This window comes from Ostrinia furnacalis, unplaced genomic scaffold (assembly GCF_004193835.3).
Source record: "Ostrinia furnacalis isolate ACB-3 unplaced genomic scaffold, ASM419383v2 OfSCF7340, whole genome shotgun sequence".
In the NCBI taxonomy this organism is placed as follows: Eukaryota; Metazoa; Arthropoda; class Insecta; order Lepidoptera; family Crambidae; genus Ostrinia; species Ostrinia furnacalis.
Genome location: NW_021137579.1, coordinates 500,578 through 515,629, shown reverse-complemented (window position 1 = coordinate 515,629; position 15,052 = coordinate 500,578). Strand labels below are relative to the sequence as shown.

The following is a 15,052-nucleotide window of genomic DNA, read 5'->3' as shown; positions in this document are numbered from 1 at the left end:
AAAATAGTAATTTATTGATCTGAATATGTAACCATTACAGCTTTGAATATATGCTTGTGTCTGAAGCATAGTTACGAGGTACGAAATCAACCGCCTAATAGTGATATGGGTTACTGCTCTTCACAACCATTATTTGTGGTTCTTAGTTAGATACGTATTATAATGTAAACATAGTCACACGTATATTATAGCTAATGGTTTAAGCTTCCGATAGAGGGAAAGCGGCAGTATTTATGTGATGCATTTGCATCAAACTATGCATTTTATTTATGGAAATATGACCATAAATTAATATGTTATTCGCCTTAGACGGTGCTAGATATAGTACGATTACGTATGCGAGAAACCTAACGGGCAAGTTTTCGAGTCTAACGACTTTATATTAAAAATTGTTTTATGTTGTATTCCGCTATCGGAAGTAATTAGTCGCTTGAATTGTTTTTGTTATATTGTGTTATTATTACACAATATCGGAAATTTCTAAACTTCTAACTTACTTTGAAAGACAATAGCATTTGTACATGAAATTCAAAAGTGACTTGATTTGAAGTTTCCTCACTTTTCTGTTCCTTAAAGTGTTTAGAGCTAAAATGTTATATTCCTAAATTGCTTTAATATCGATTAAAATGTCACTGCCCATTTATATGTTAAGTCAAGTAACAGCTTGATGACATCCATCTGAAATAGTCAATTTGACTTGGGATTTGCCTAACTTTTATTTATTATTCCAGATTAAGAAACCTCCAGTGCCATTGAAGAAAAGTCCGACCCCGAGCGCAGGCGTAGGCGGCTTGTTCAGCGGCCTGAAAACCAAAATGTTATCTTCTACAGACAAGTTAGTATGGAATATTATTTTCATTCTTAGCTCACTGCTACAATTACAGGTGTGAAGTCAAAAACTGTATGTCAAGGTTGAAAAATCAATCAATTGCCAAATTTTTTTTAGCTAATAAATAATAGAGGTGAGAGGTATGGAGACGAGTAGCATAGCGAGCAGGTTATTTCCACCAAAGCGGAGCGTAGTAGAGATATGCGAACACCTTTCTGAGTGATCTTATTGTTCCCACTCCATTCTGTCAGGCTAAGTGCGAGGTATATTGTATGTAAACGTCATCTCTTCTACTCTTTGTCTCTCTTTTTCAACGTCTCCACTGAAGCTGAGCGGAGACGAGGCGTGTAAATAACTAAATTCTATTGGTTGCTTATAACGCATCTCATTTCCTCTCGCATCATCTCAACCTTGTTCAAAAATGAACCTTATTGCCTTACCAACAGGGAGAAATCTTCCTCGACGACAGTAAGCAGCGGCAGCAGCAGCGGCGGCGAGTGGGACCGGCCGGACGGCGCCGCCGCCTCGCGCCCGCCGTCCAACACGCTGGACCACGTCGAGCGCAACTCTATGCTCAACGACCCCCGCGCTCACAGGTGAGCCTTATGCAGTTAGTAATAAGAGCGATGTTGCAATAGCAGCGCTGCGAGTGGGACCGGCCGGACGGCGCCGACGCCTCGCGCCCGCCGTCCAACACGCTGGACCACGTCGAGCGCAACTCCATGCTCAACGACCCCCGCGCTCACAGGTGAGCCTTATGGAGTTAGTAATAAGAGCGATGATGCAATAGCAGCGCTGCGAGTGGGACCGGCCGGACGGCGCCGCCGCCTCGCGCCCGCCGTCCAACACGCTGGACCACGTCGAACGCAACTCCATGCTCAACGACCCCCGCGCTCACAGGTGAGCCTTATGTAGTTAGTAATAAGAGCGATGATGCAATAGCAGCGCTGCGAGTGGGACCGGCCGGACGGCGCCGCCGCCTCGCGCCCGCCGTCCAACACGCTGGACCACGTCGAGCGCAACTCCATGCTCAACGACCCCCGCGCTCACAGGTGCGCCTTATGTTGTTAGTAATAAGAGCGATGTTGCAATAGCAACGCTGCGAGTGGGGCCGTAACCTTATGTAATTGTAGTAAGGGCGATGTTGCAACAGCAGCGCGGTGACTGGACCACGTCGAGCGCAACTCCATGCTCAACGACCCCCGTGCCCACAGGTGAGCCTTATGCAGTCGTAATTAAGACGATGTTGCAATAGCAACGCGGCAACGAGCACCTTATGAAGTATGTAATAGAGGAGATGTTGCAACAGCAACGCGGCGAGTGGGATCTGCACCTTATAAAGTATGTAATAGAGGCGATGTTACAACAGCAGCGTGGTGACTGGGATTCGCCAATACGCTGGACCACGTCGAGCGCAAATCCATGCTCAACGACCCCCGCGCTCACAGGTGAGCCTTATGCAGTTAGTAATAAGAGCGATGTAGCAACAGCAGCGCTGCGTATGGGGCCTGAATTTTATGCAGTTGTAGTAGGAGCGATGTTGCAAAAGCAGACCGGCCGAACCCGCCATCCAACACGCTGGACTACGTCGAGCGCTACTCTATGCTCAACGACCCCCGCGCTCACAGGTGAGCCTTATGTAGTTAGCAATAAGAGCGATGTTGCAACAGCAGCTGTGATGTAACAGTGGCGATGTTGCCGTAGCAACGCTGCGAGTGGGGCCTGAACCTTATGTAGTTGTAATAGGGGTGATATTGCAACAGCAGCGCGGTGACTGGACCACGTCGAGCGTAACTCCATGCTCAACGACCCCCGCGCTCACAGGTACGCCTTATGTAGTTAGTAATAAGAGCGATGTTGCAACAGCAGCGCTGCGAGTGGGATCTGCACCTTATAAAGTATGTAATAGAGGCGATGTTACAACAGCAGCGTGGTGACTGGGATTCGCCAATACGCTGGACCACGTCGAGCGCAACTCTATGCTCAACGACCCCCGCGCTCACAGGTGAGCCTTATGCAGTCGTAATAAAGACGATGTTGCAATAGCAACGCGGCAAGTGAGACGGGCACCTTATGAAGTATGTAATAGAGGCGATGTTGCTACAGCAGCGCGGTGACTGGACCACGTCGAGCGTAACTCCATGCTCAACGACCCCCGCGCTCACAGGTACGCCTTATGTAGTTAGTAATAAGAGCGATGTTGCAATAGCAACGCAGCGAGCGGGGCTTGCACCTTATGTAATTGTAGTAGGAGCGATTTTGCAATAGCAACGCGGCGAGTGGGACACCTTATGTAGTTGTAGTAGGAGCGATTTTGCAATAGCAGCGCGGTGACTGGGACCTGCCGGCAGCCGCTGGACCACGTCGAGCGCAACTCCATGCTCAACGACCCCCGCGCCCACAGGTGCGCCTTATGGAGTTAGTAATAAGAGCGATGTTGCAATAGCAGCGCTGCGAGTGGGGCCGTAACCTTATTTAGTTGTGGTAAGGGCGATGTTGCAACAGCAGCGCGGTTACTGAGGAACAAAACTGTACTTGCACTCCGGTATGTAGTCCTTATGTAGTTGTAATAGTGGCGATGTTACAACAGCAGCGCGACGTGTGGGACCTGCACCTTATGCAGTTGTAACAGGAGCGATGTTACAACAGCAGCGCGGTAACTTAGACCAGGCGGCCGGCGCTTCGCGGGCCTACGGATGTCCTGTTGATTGCACACTGAGACAAACAAAATTGTTATGACATCGAAATTAAATCTCAAATAAATAAACTGATTAATGTTTTTTTGTGTTACAGAGTCAAAGCGCCCCGCCGACGGCCGCCCAGTCAGGCTCTACGGGATGACACGCCGCAACAGATCGGGCTCAGCAATGGTCACGAAGGTAAATAAATAAATAATTGATATTTTAATGCTAGCACTTTCATGAGTCAAAACTGTTCAGGGTACCACTAAACTGACTAAGCTTTAGAAAGGTCAATCGATATTCGGGATTTCATTAATATATTCTGGAGAGAAGAACAAAATTATGGGCATGATTAGTCCAAAAATGTTGCAAGCGGTGGCATATCTGTTGTAGTAGTTACCAAAGAATAAAGTCACCGGACTCTCGAACGGGACAACATAGTGTTATCTAGCTATAAATTTCAGTTAAGTAAATTGTAAGAACCTAATACTTGCATACTAATATTTAACACCGATTACACCATGTTTACTTACAACAACCTATCTTACAGTACCAACAGAAAGAGAAAAGCCGCCAGCCGAGAAAGCTGAAGAAATAAAACCTCGCGCTCGTGAATGGGAGAAACACAAGGCGCCGTGGATGGAGGAGCTTAAGTTGAATCAAGCCAAGAAGACCAGCTTCGGGGCTGATGGGAAGTCGCGATCTGTGTCCACTGGCTCTGAAAGCGGCGTGGCCAGCAAGGCAGGCGGTGGCAGCACTGACAGGTATGACGTCACACATTAACTTTTTTTTAATCCACAACGAGGAAGCTCTTGGCCTGTATCTCACCTGATGGTAAGTGACGATCAGGCCGAAGGTGGAAGCGAGCTTCACCCGGAATCCTCAACCACGGAGGAACTGGCTATCTTACCTCTAACTGCCGGAACACAACAATGCTGTTAACATTGTTGTTATGGCGACAGACTTAGGCCCGGTTTTTTTATTCGTAGTTAAAATAACCAATGGTCAAATTTGACAGATGTCAAATGACAAGTGATTAAATATCAGAAAAAATGTTTTTCGAACAACGGTTAGCTTGACTTTTAGTACATTTTTTAACTAATAATTAACATTTTGTTAATATTTAACCATTAGTAGCAAAATTTAACAATTTGTTATTTTAACTATGAATCAAAAAACTGGCCCTTAGGTAAGATGGTGGTAGCTAGCCAGGCGGACTTAGAACAAGCCCTACCACCAACCAACCAACACAAATAAGCTATCCTAGAGTAGAGGTCTCGGGTTAGATTCCCATATAGAATCAGGCCAGAAGACCAGCTTCGGGGTTGATGGGAAGTCGCGATCTGTGTCCACTGGCTCTGAAAGCGGCGTGGCCAGCAAGGCAGGCGGTGGCAGCACAGACAGGTATGATTTAACTCTAAAAGAGCACATCTTAATATATTACTTTGCATTGTGGTTACGTAAAAGGTGACAATGGTGGCCATACACGTTAGGGTTTGCATGTACAATCTAAATTTATTTATCTCAAAGGTGACTGACTGACTGACATAGTGATCTATCAACGTACAGTCCAAACCTAATAGTAACATTAAGATTTCTTGCAACAGGGAGAACACATGAGTGTCTGAAATATTCACCACCATTCATATAATGGTGGCCATACACGTTAGGGTTTGCATGATGGTTACGACCGTACATGCTTAACCGACAGGTATAACCGAGTTATCTATAGCACATACACGTTAGGGTTTGCATGTACAATCTAAATTTATTTATCTCAAAGGTGACTGACTGACTGACATAGTGATCTATCAACGCACAGTCCAAACCTAATAGTAACATTAAGATTTCTTGCAACAGGGAGAACACATGAGTGTCTGAAATATTCACCACCATTCATATAATGGTGGCCATACACGTTAGGGTTTGCATGATGGTTACGACCGTACATGCTTAACCGACAGGTATAACCGAGTTATCTATAGCACATACACGTTAGGGTTTGCATGTACAATCTAAATTTATTTAACTCAAAGGTGACTGACTGACTGACATAGTGATCTATCAACGCACAGCCCAAACCTAGCAGTAACATTAAGATTTCTTGCAACAGGGAGAACACATGAGTGTCTGAAATATTCACCACCATTCATATAACATACACGCTAGGGTTTGCATGTCGGTTAAGCATGTACGGTCAAAACCATCATACAAACCCTAACGTGTATGGCCACCATTAGGGACAAAAGCGAATAACACGGGCGTAGTTTACGTCAAGTGCATTCGATATTGACTGCGAAAAAAGTGACATTAAGCATAGGCGCAGACCACCGACTTTTAGTTGGACGATAGTACGGCCCGATTTTAATTTGTATGAAGAATCGGCCGTGTAGTGTGCGCACTACCATACATGTTCATACTGATTAACAGCCCGACCCAACTATCGGCCAACTAAAAGTCGGTGGTCTGCGCCTAGGCTAAATGTATGACAGATTGACGTAAACACACACTACGCCCCCAGGCCTCTCCAAAGCGTGCCAGCCAGTTTACGCCAAAAGACTGCCGGAAATTGGCGTCTATTTTTTTCGCGCGGCCATCGACCAAACTTTGTTTTTTGATTACAAAATAGTGTAATAAACCAAACTTACTATGACATGTAAACCTTTAAACTCAGTCTGAACTGAGTTACGAGCATTAGAAGTTTGATGAATTTACATACTAGATTTGCTTTTTGCGCGCAAGTTTTGTAAGAAATTGCAACAAAATAGTGACATTGTATGTGTAAACAAACAATACCATCCATTAATCCTTCAAGCTCCGCGAATCTAGACACAATAGATAATCAATTGTTATGACATTAATTAATGCCGTCTGGGACTCAATCGGTTAAAGGCTCCAGACATCAGTATGAAGTAGTGTCAGCGCAATAAAAAAATAGCGCAATATTTTGTTGCAATTTCTTACAAAACTTGCGCGCAAAAAGCAAATCTAGTATGTAAAATCATCAAACTTCTAATGCTCGTAACTCAGTTCAGACTGAGTTTAGAGGTATACATGCCATACTAAGTTTGGTTTATTGCACTATTTTGTATAATCAAAAAACAAAGTTTGGTCGATGGCCGCGCGAAAAAAAAAGACGCCACCTTCCATACAAAGTCTGGCATTGCCATTTCCATGGATTTTCTCTAGCAGTGGAAACTCAATGACTTGATGATGATGAGGATGATAAAAAAAAGTTCATAAAAACATTGATTTGCAATTTGCATTATTATTAATTTAAAAATTATTTGCGCTACAAAACCTTAGACTGATATTTATTTTTGCAGAATATTAGAATGTGGCCTCGAAGAAAAACGATCAACGCATTCGATGGAAATGTCAAAAAGCACATCGTCTATCAGCAGCCGAATGTCTGTTCTAGAGAGTTTTGAAGAGGTACGAATTCGAATTTAGAATAACAAATTGTCCGATTTTGATCTTTAATTCAATGTTATAAATTTTAAATTATCTTCATTTTTACTGCATTGATATTATTACTAATAATTGATTAATATCTAATGTAATAATGTTTTATTTTTCAGACGAAAGTGCGTCACTCGTTGGATTCGAAGAAAGAACTGAATTCGAATCGGGAAGATCCGATACCAGCCGCTAAGCCCACCTTATTAAATTCGCCCACTGCTGCAGGTAAATGTTCACCCAATTTTAAACATATTGTTTCTTTTAGCGTTGATTTTTACATCACATTCAAATTACCTTATCACTAGAAGATGCACTTTCGAAATTAATCACTGTTACTTAATATTTAAAAAGCTTGTAATAAATAATCCACGAGTAAGACAACTAGATGTCTACGATGCTACAATATTATTGTATATTCGGTCCGGCGTTGCATTATCGTCTCATTTTGAATCGCAATTTCCCAGCGTTATGACGCTAAAAGTTAAAGTAAGTATAATAATATGTATATGTATGTATAAGCACAGAATAATAATAAGTACTACGTACAGAAGTTTTACTTCGCGAAGGTATTTGAAAAAATGTATGCTCAATGTCATTAACAATATGGTGTAATTTAGCTTGTCTCAAGAGTCAAGCAAGTTTGTCAGAAGTTTTGTTGACAAACGTCAGTGATCGGTACTGCGCCGAAGCTATTGGGAACGTGCACTACACTAGCGCCATCTGCCAACGAAACATATGGGGCATATGTCAAAAAATAAATAACAACAGCTTTCTTATTTTTATTGATTAGAGTAAATAAAATATACTTTAAAAGACAATAAATGGTACGTTGAATGTAATTTGATACAAACTGTTTACGGAGAAATGGACGTCATTATAAAAACTGGTTTTGAGTGTGTAAAACACACATTATGTTTCCAACCCCAAACTCAGCTAAAAGGAAAAAAATTGGTGCTAGCAGAGCATGTGAGGAATGTAGAAGAGCTGAGAACTAATGGCAATAGTTATTTAATGAGCCACCATCATTCGTCAAACATCGGTGACCTCGACACCCTATAAAACAAGTTTAAACGTAAGTACTCACCTAACCTAAAAATATGACTAAAGATTTAGAGAAAGTTATAAAATTAATATTCATTGCATTTATTACAGATCGATCATGCTAGGGTTGTCACAGGAGTAAAATGCAGCTGCGTTTATAACCAGAGCAGCAAGTGCAAACATGTTGCTGCTTTAATATGTTGCATTAACAACAAAGTTAGTAATTTAAAAACGAGCATCGAACATCAATGGGGAGAACCCATTATTCGTCAATTTGGAGCTTGTAAATATTCCAAAGGGAGCTATTTTCAAGATATGTTTGGATCAGTATCTAAGACTGACTATTGTGAACCACAATCTATATTACGTCAAATATCTCCAATTTATGCTAACTTCTTATGTTTGGATGTGTTGCAGTAATGATACTGATAAGAAAGTGTTAATTTAATATTATAATGATAAAAATATAAGTGCAGAACTTTATAAAATAAAAAACAGTTATGTTTTTCGACAGTTGAATTTTATTTACCTTTTACAACAGTATTACTCTTGGAAAAGATTGGAGGCTGTAAATTAACTAAAACACAACATACATGTACAATATCATCAATAAAATTGAATAAATTAACACAATCACATTAAAATCAAAACAACATTGACAATGACAAGACAAGTTTGCTTCCCTTGCCCATAATGTTACACATTTGTGCCGCGACGAGCGCAGCGATCGTTTTCTTTACCCCTTCCACCCACTTCGCACGTTCCCAATAGGGCTGACTTCGGTAAAATGATGTTACGTGAGGTGCCAATCTGCAGAAAATGGCGGAGGAAGTACATGATTTAGCATGAATTATCATGAATAATATTAACTACTTATTTACCTCTCAGTGTCTTCAGGGAACTTAAAAAAGTACATTCTGTGTTTTTATTATTATTTAGGCAGTTAAATACTGCACAGTATTTAGTACACCATTTTCTTTATTTTTTTCCATCATACACAAGAATACGCGTGCGTGAGTCAATGTTCGCTCGTATGTGAGGCCTTGTCGAATAGTACTCTTGTAGGGGGCAATCGTGCGTGTTTTGTTTTCGATGTAAACTCGCGGAGATGAACAGGCCTGGTATAAGTTAAACCTGTATGCAGCTTTTACTTCCACAACTAATCCATACAATATTTTTATCCTACAGGGCGAACGCTCCTAAACATGTTAGACGAAATCAAAAAGCCACAAGCGCCGCCGCCGCCTGTCGCCTCCACAAGACCGCCGCCCGAGCCCGCCGACAAATCGCCCAACGCCAAAACCGAAAAAATCATCTCCAACTCGGAAAAAATCGTCGCAACATCAGAAAAACTCACAGAAAACATAATCTCCCGGTCGTCAGGCATCTTCGAAAAGTCAAACACGCTGGAAAGAATCGAGAAAATAGAGGAGAAAATACCGGAGAAGCCAAATAAGACTGCGGATAAAAGTGCGTCTGGAACGCTTGAGAGGCGGTTGCATTCTTTAAAAGCGGAGAAGGTGGAACCTGCAAAGCAAGATAAGGCAGAAAAGATTGAGAAGAGTGAAGGAACGGAGGCGTTGATCGCGCAGCTCAATAGTAGGGTGAGTTGTCTTTGTCATTTATTTGGAGGCTCTAAAGTACGGCCAACAAGCAGCGATACGAAAGGTCGATACGACTGTCGAGTTGACAATGTATTCTGTCTCTTCCCATCTTGTGTTGTCTTGTATAACTTTTTACAATGTAGGTCTGTAGCATAGCTGCTCCACCAATTGAGGAACTTTAACATTTGATAGAAATATGATACAAAAAACGATAATAATATATTCCAATTGATACGAAGTGTATGTGGACTTACAAAAATCTTATGAAACACTAGTTTGTTTGACTGTACACTTCCGCGGTCATTCAAATGCTAGCGTATGAAACATTATTATAGTTTACTATAGTCTGGTCTGTGAGCACGTAGAATTTTGTCCAATGACCTCAAGCTACCCATCCTTATCGTTCGCGCGTAATTATGTTGCTGTCGCGCTCGCACAAAATTCAAAAGTCAAAATTCTACGTGCTCACAGACCGGTCTTTAAACATAAACTGTATCTCTCCACAGATATCAAATTTGGAAAAGATCATCGAGGTGCAAAACTCAATGTTCACCGCAGCGGTGGAGGAGCTCTCCGCTAAGCTGCAAGCGGAGGCGGACAAGCGGCAAGCGCTGCAAGCGGAGGTGGCTAAGCTCGCGCACTGCGTCACGCAGGTGTAGCGGCCCCGCGCCCACCCGCGCCCGAGGTATTCTAGCTACGTGCACATGTAAAGGGATATCGACATTATAGGCCGCGCACGAAAGTTGAGGCGAATACGTACTCACACTGATGTTATATTTGAATACAGTAGCTTTAAGGTCTTTACCTACTACACCGTATCATACCATGACCGTGCTAGGAACGTCTCAGGCACAAAAAGCAACACGATACGCTCTACTGTGCCCACTGAACGGATCGACGGCGTTCTGTGCCCGTATACATCCCGTATGATGCCAGTATGCAACCAGTATGTAACCCGTATGTTGCCCGTATGCAACATCCACCAAAACCAATAGGAATCCGTTTCATTCTCGCATGCGTTACAGTGTCGCGTGGACGTCTTGGAGTGCTACCAAATTTTTAAATTGTAAAATAGGTATGGCCATCAGAAAATTAACTGTTAGGCGCTTACAACGCCAATATAACGGTCATCATACGCATTTACATCCCGTGTGCTCGCCGTCATTTTGACGCTGCGTGCATGGCACGCGACGGTGTTGGTCGGTGACGGAACGGTCTACTGGGAACAGTGTCATACTTTTCAATACAAATAATATTTATTTGCCTGACGCGTTCCTAGCACGGTCATGGTATGATACGGTGTAGTGGGCAGAAATCTTTACCATGAGTTTACATTTACGCCCGTATTCACAAACATTACTATGAGGTCTCACAGTGCGCGTGGACGCACAGGGTGACACACGAACCAATCACAGAGCTCTATTCCACGCTGTGCGTTCGAATTGCTGCTTCACTTAAGCAAGCATCGTTTGTGAATATGAGATTTATAATGTCGTCGCTAGCGAGTGCATGAAAAATCGTTAACGATTTTAGTTCTTGAAAGCAACCGTAAGGGGCGCTGTACAAGTTGTCATACATACATTCCATTTCATTTTTACGCAGTCGCTAGCGAACACCTAAAGTAAACTCATGGTACGCACACTGAGTCCATACAACACGTTACAGATTCAAGTTGAAATATCGAAAACAGTAACTACCTCTCTCTTGACAAATTATGTCTGCACGCGAGACAGAAAACACTTGATAGTTCACTATGCAATTTAGCGCGGCGAGCGTATACAGATACAAATCTAAGCTTGTGTTGATCGCCTCAATTTTCACTGCGTGACCTACCGGCTGCTCGCGAGATTGAGCACTATGTTGAGAGGTTAACGTTCAAATTCGCTCTCGAAACACCCCGCGAGCCAGCCTCTCAATATCGATACTCGTTGGGTAATGGTTGAACGGTTGACGCTTAGTAGGGGGAATGCTTGGATTTGCACACCCTTTTTCTTACAGTCGTCGTCGTCGTCGTTTCAGCCGAAAGACGTCCACTGCTGGACAAAGGCCTCCCCCAAGGATTTCTTACAGTAGAGGATACAACATGTATGGCCCGTATGTAACACGTATGAGCCTAACAGAAGTACGTCTATTGTTCAACCGTTTGCGCCCTACATAGTTTAAATTACAACTGCCACAAACAGATTGAAAACGCTCGATGAAATAAGGCTAAGGCCATAGTAGGTGCCTGTACCGGTGCTATGTGAATAGTCGACTCATTTTAGACTTTGAATGTGGTGACCAATATGTCCCTGTTATTGTGACTTTCTTTGCTAATGAAAGTGAGTTAAACATTCAAGATAAAGTCCCACAGTCAGTATTCCAAATTGAGATTTTAAATGGATAATTTAAATTGAACGAATGAAAATATTGAACGGAACTGTCGGTCATTCATTCGATAGTTCAATTTGTTTGTGGCAGTGTAAGTGAATTGTGCACTCCGTTTAGAAATGGCTACATGTGTAAGCGAATAATGAAATTGGGATAAAAGTAAACGCCTGGTGCCGGCTCTTTCTATCATTATACTGAGAGAACGAGAGGTGCTTTAAAATTGGCGTGTTTGTATTCTAAACGGACTTCAGTAGCTAGAGAAGCTTATGGGCGATTATGGTGTGGGTTGGCGGTCAGGAGAGTAATTGAATAAGATTTCTTGTGTATTCATATAACAAATCAAGTACCTATTGTATAGTGTGGAAAGATATTTAATACTCTAGCTGCAATTACATTTAGTTAGATAAAATCTATTACGATCTACGATTGGTTATTCCACGTAGATTAACTAGTAATTGTTGGCAGCTAGATTTTGTGCGCATTCAACATAAATATTTCAGCTATATTTAAATTTAGTTAGAGAAAATCTATTAGGATTCAAAGAGTGGGGTTTGCAGTGTGGAATTGGAAAAATGACCTTTATGTTCAGTATATTTTGTAGTTCGAAGTATAGCCTGACCAGGAACATAAAAACCCTCGCCATGTTGCGGAAAACTAATGGTACTAATTTCTTTTAATGGCAACAGTAACTGAAAACTTCATTGACATGTCACCTTGCATGTCAGTCTATTGTTGTCAAAGTGTAAACAAACTTTATTTTAAATGTTTGCAATTGATTTTGTGAATTAAATTGCTAAAATATTTTTATAGTCGTGAAAGAAAAGTGGTTCACTATGTGTTAAAGTATTTGTCGAAGAGAAATACTTAGGGTTCGGACAATATTTTCATTGAATAATGTTTCCGACAAAGGTTGTCAAATTGACTGACATGTTTATCGTATAGTACAGTCCACTATGAAAATTAGCTGTAGTCTGTTTCAACTACCTATTTTAAAGTTTTTTGTCACTTTCTAAGTTTTGAATTTTATGGAATTGGGAAAGAAGTACCGAGTTTGAAGCGTTCATGAGCAGACATTGCAGTTGAATATTCATTCGCGCGGCCATCGACCAAACCTTGTTTTTTGATTACAAAATAGTGTAATAAACCAAACTTAGTATGACATGTATACCTCTAAACTCAGTCTGAACTGAGTTACGAGCATCAGAAGTTTGATGATTTTCATACTAGATTTGCTGTTTGGGCGCAAGTTTTGTAAGAAATTGCAACAAAATAATGACATTGTATGTGTAAACAAACAATACCATCCATTAAAGGCTCCAGACATCAGTATGCAGGAGAATCAGCGCAATAAAAAAATAGCGCAATATTTTGTTGCAATTTCTTACAAAACTTGCGCGCAAAAAGCAAATCTAGTATGAAAATAATTAAACTTCTAATGCTCGTAACTCAGTTCAGACTGAGTTTAGAGGTATACATGCCATAGTAAGTTTGGTTTAAAACACTATTTTGAAATCAAAAAACAAAGTTTGGTCGATGGCCGCGCGAAAAAAAAAGACGCCACCTTCCATACAAAATCTGGCATTGCCATTTAGCCTATTAATTTAACACATGTACGACTGTACTCAGTGTTGCACTATCAAATGCAATTGAAGCGCCTCTATGCCAGGGTTTTTATGTTCCTGGTCAGGCTATAAACAATTTTGAATGTAAGGTTCTTTGATGTTCAGTAAGGCTTTGGCCGCTGTATGGTAATAATAATGATGTTCAAATAGTAACGAATATATAATTAAAATTATTATAATTTTCTCTTGTTACAAGTTGCATTTAGTGCGACATAAGTGTACTATACAGATAAGCGAATCGGCATTAGTATTCACAATCGAGTGGTAAAATCGAATAATGTAGATGAGTGCCCTAGAAACGGGCTATTAAATACTTCCAAAGGTAATGTCGACTCGCTTATTCATATAGCAAGCCTTATTAAGTTATTTTCGCATCTTCTAAAATCGACACTGCAAAAAACCTAGTCTGATTCGGCTATTTAGCGATACATTTGTGTACATAGTCAAGCGTAGGGTCTCTCGACCGTTTTTTATTATTATGATATTGCTCGGATGTAATATTTTATTTTGTAATACAATTTTGTAAGTAATCTTGATGATGATTCGATGGCATCTGGGAGAGATTGTAGGTGAAACAGCATCCTCAAACAACCTATTGTATGCATTCAAATGAGCTGACATGAATAAAAGCAATGTATATGTAAGACGCGTGACCTTTCAGTTTCAGTCTTGAAGCAGTCGCATTTGTATAAAACAAGTGTTTACCTATGTTTTTTTCTAGATTTTATTTATGTTCATATTGCTATGTTCGCGGGGCGTGAAATCTGTGTACATACCAACATAGCTATGTGAATATACTTTTTATCGTGCCAGCTTATTTGGAAATATACTGAGTAAAGTGCTGCTAATGTCATTTAAGTACCATTCCAGTCATCAAGTTTTGATACTTCTTCTAGGCCATATTTAAATGTACTTAGAAAAACCGGTGTTGATACTTAAATTTGCTATAATACTCCTTCGAAAGGCAGCATGAGCAGTCATAACTTGTCAGATGTGTGTAAAATCGATGCCATAGTCATAAGAGCTACCTTTATAAACAAAATGGATGAACATTTTGAAAACTATTATGTAACTAGCTTTCCGCCCGCGGCTTCGCCCGCGTGGAATTTTGTCTGTCACAGAAAAACTTTATCGCGCGCGTCCCTGTTTCAAAAACCGGGATAAAAACTATCCTATGTTCTTTCCCGGGACTCAAACTATCTCTATGCCAAATTTCATCAAAATCGGTTGCGAGGTTTAAGCGGGAAAGCGTAACAGACAGACAGACAGACAGACAGACAGACAGACAGACAGACAGACAGACAGACAGAGTTACTTTCGCATTTATAATATTAGTTGGGATTAGTACAAATTGTAGTTATTTATACTATCTTCTTTCTAAATACTAACGTAATATTTCTAAGTCAACGTTATACTATTTTTTTTTATAATTTGCGTCTTGAG

General features: G+C 41.1%; 1 protein-coding gene and 1 long non-coding RNA gene across 5 annotated transcripts in view; both read left to right on the top strand.

Moving 5' to 3' along the window:
- LOC114363987 (SH3 domain-containing kinase-binding protein 1) overlaps positions 1-10,983 on the top strand; it is a 41,619-nt gene extending 30,636 nt beyond the window's left edge. For 2 of the 4 annotated variants that reach the window (XM_028319960.1, XM_028319961.1), the window contains 8 exons: positions 732-835; positions 1,276-1,425; positions 3,623-3,708; positions 4,061-4,274; positions 6,837-6,945; positions 7,092-7,197; positions 9,202-9,617; positions 10,124-10,983. In XM_028319960.1, the coding sequence (XP_028175761.1) occupies positions 732-835; positions 1,276-1,425; positions 3,623-3,708; positions 4,061-4,274; positions 6,837-6,945; positions 7,092-7,197; positions 9,202-9,617; positions 10,124-10,276 (1,338 nt within the window). In that variant the 3' untranslated portion in view covers positions 10,277-10,983. The remainder of the gene's footprint in view (positions 1-731; positions 836-1,275; positions 1,426-3,622; positions 3,709-4,060; positions 4,275-6,836; positions 6,946-7,091; positions 7,198-9,201; positions 9,618-10,123) is intronic. The other 2 variants (XM_028319964.1, XM_028319962.1) reach the window with 2 other exon arrangements.
- LOC114363992 (uncharacterized) lies at positions 7,727-8,643 on the top strand. Its single transcript, XR_003656822.1, has 2 exons — positions 7,727-8,044; positions 8,125-8,643. It is a non-coding gene; the product is annotated as an uncharacterized LOC114363992 (long non-coding RNA).
- Positions 10,984-15,052: the final 4,069 nt, after the last annotated feature.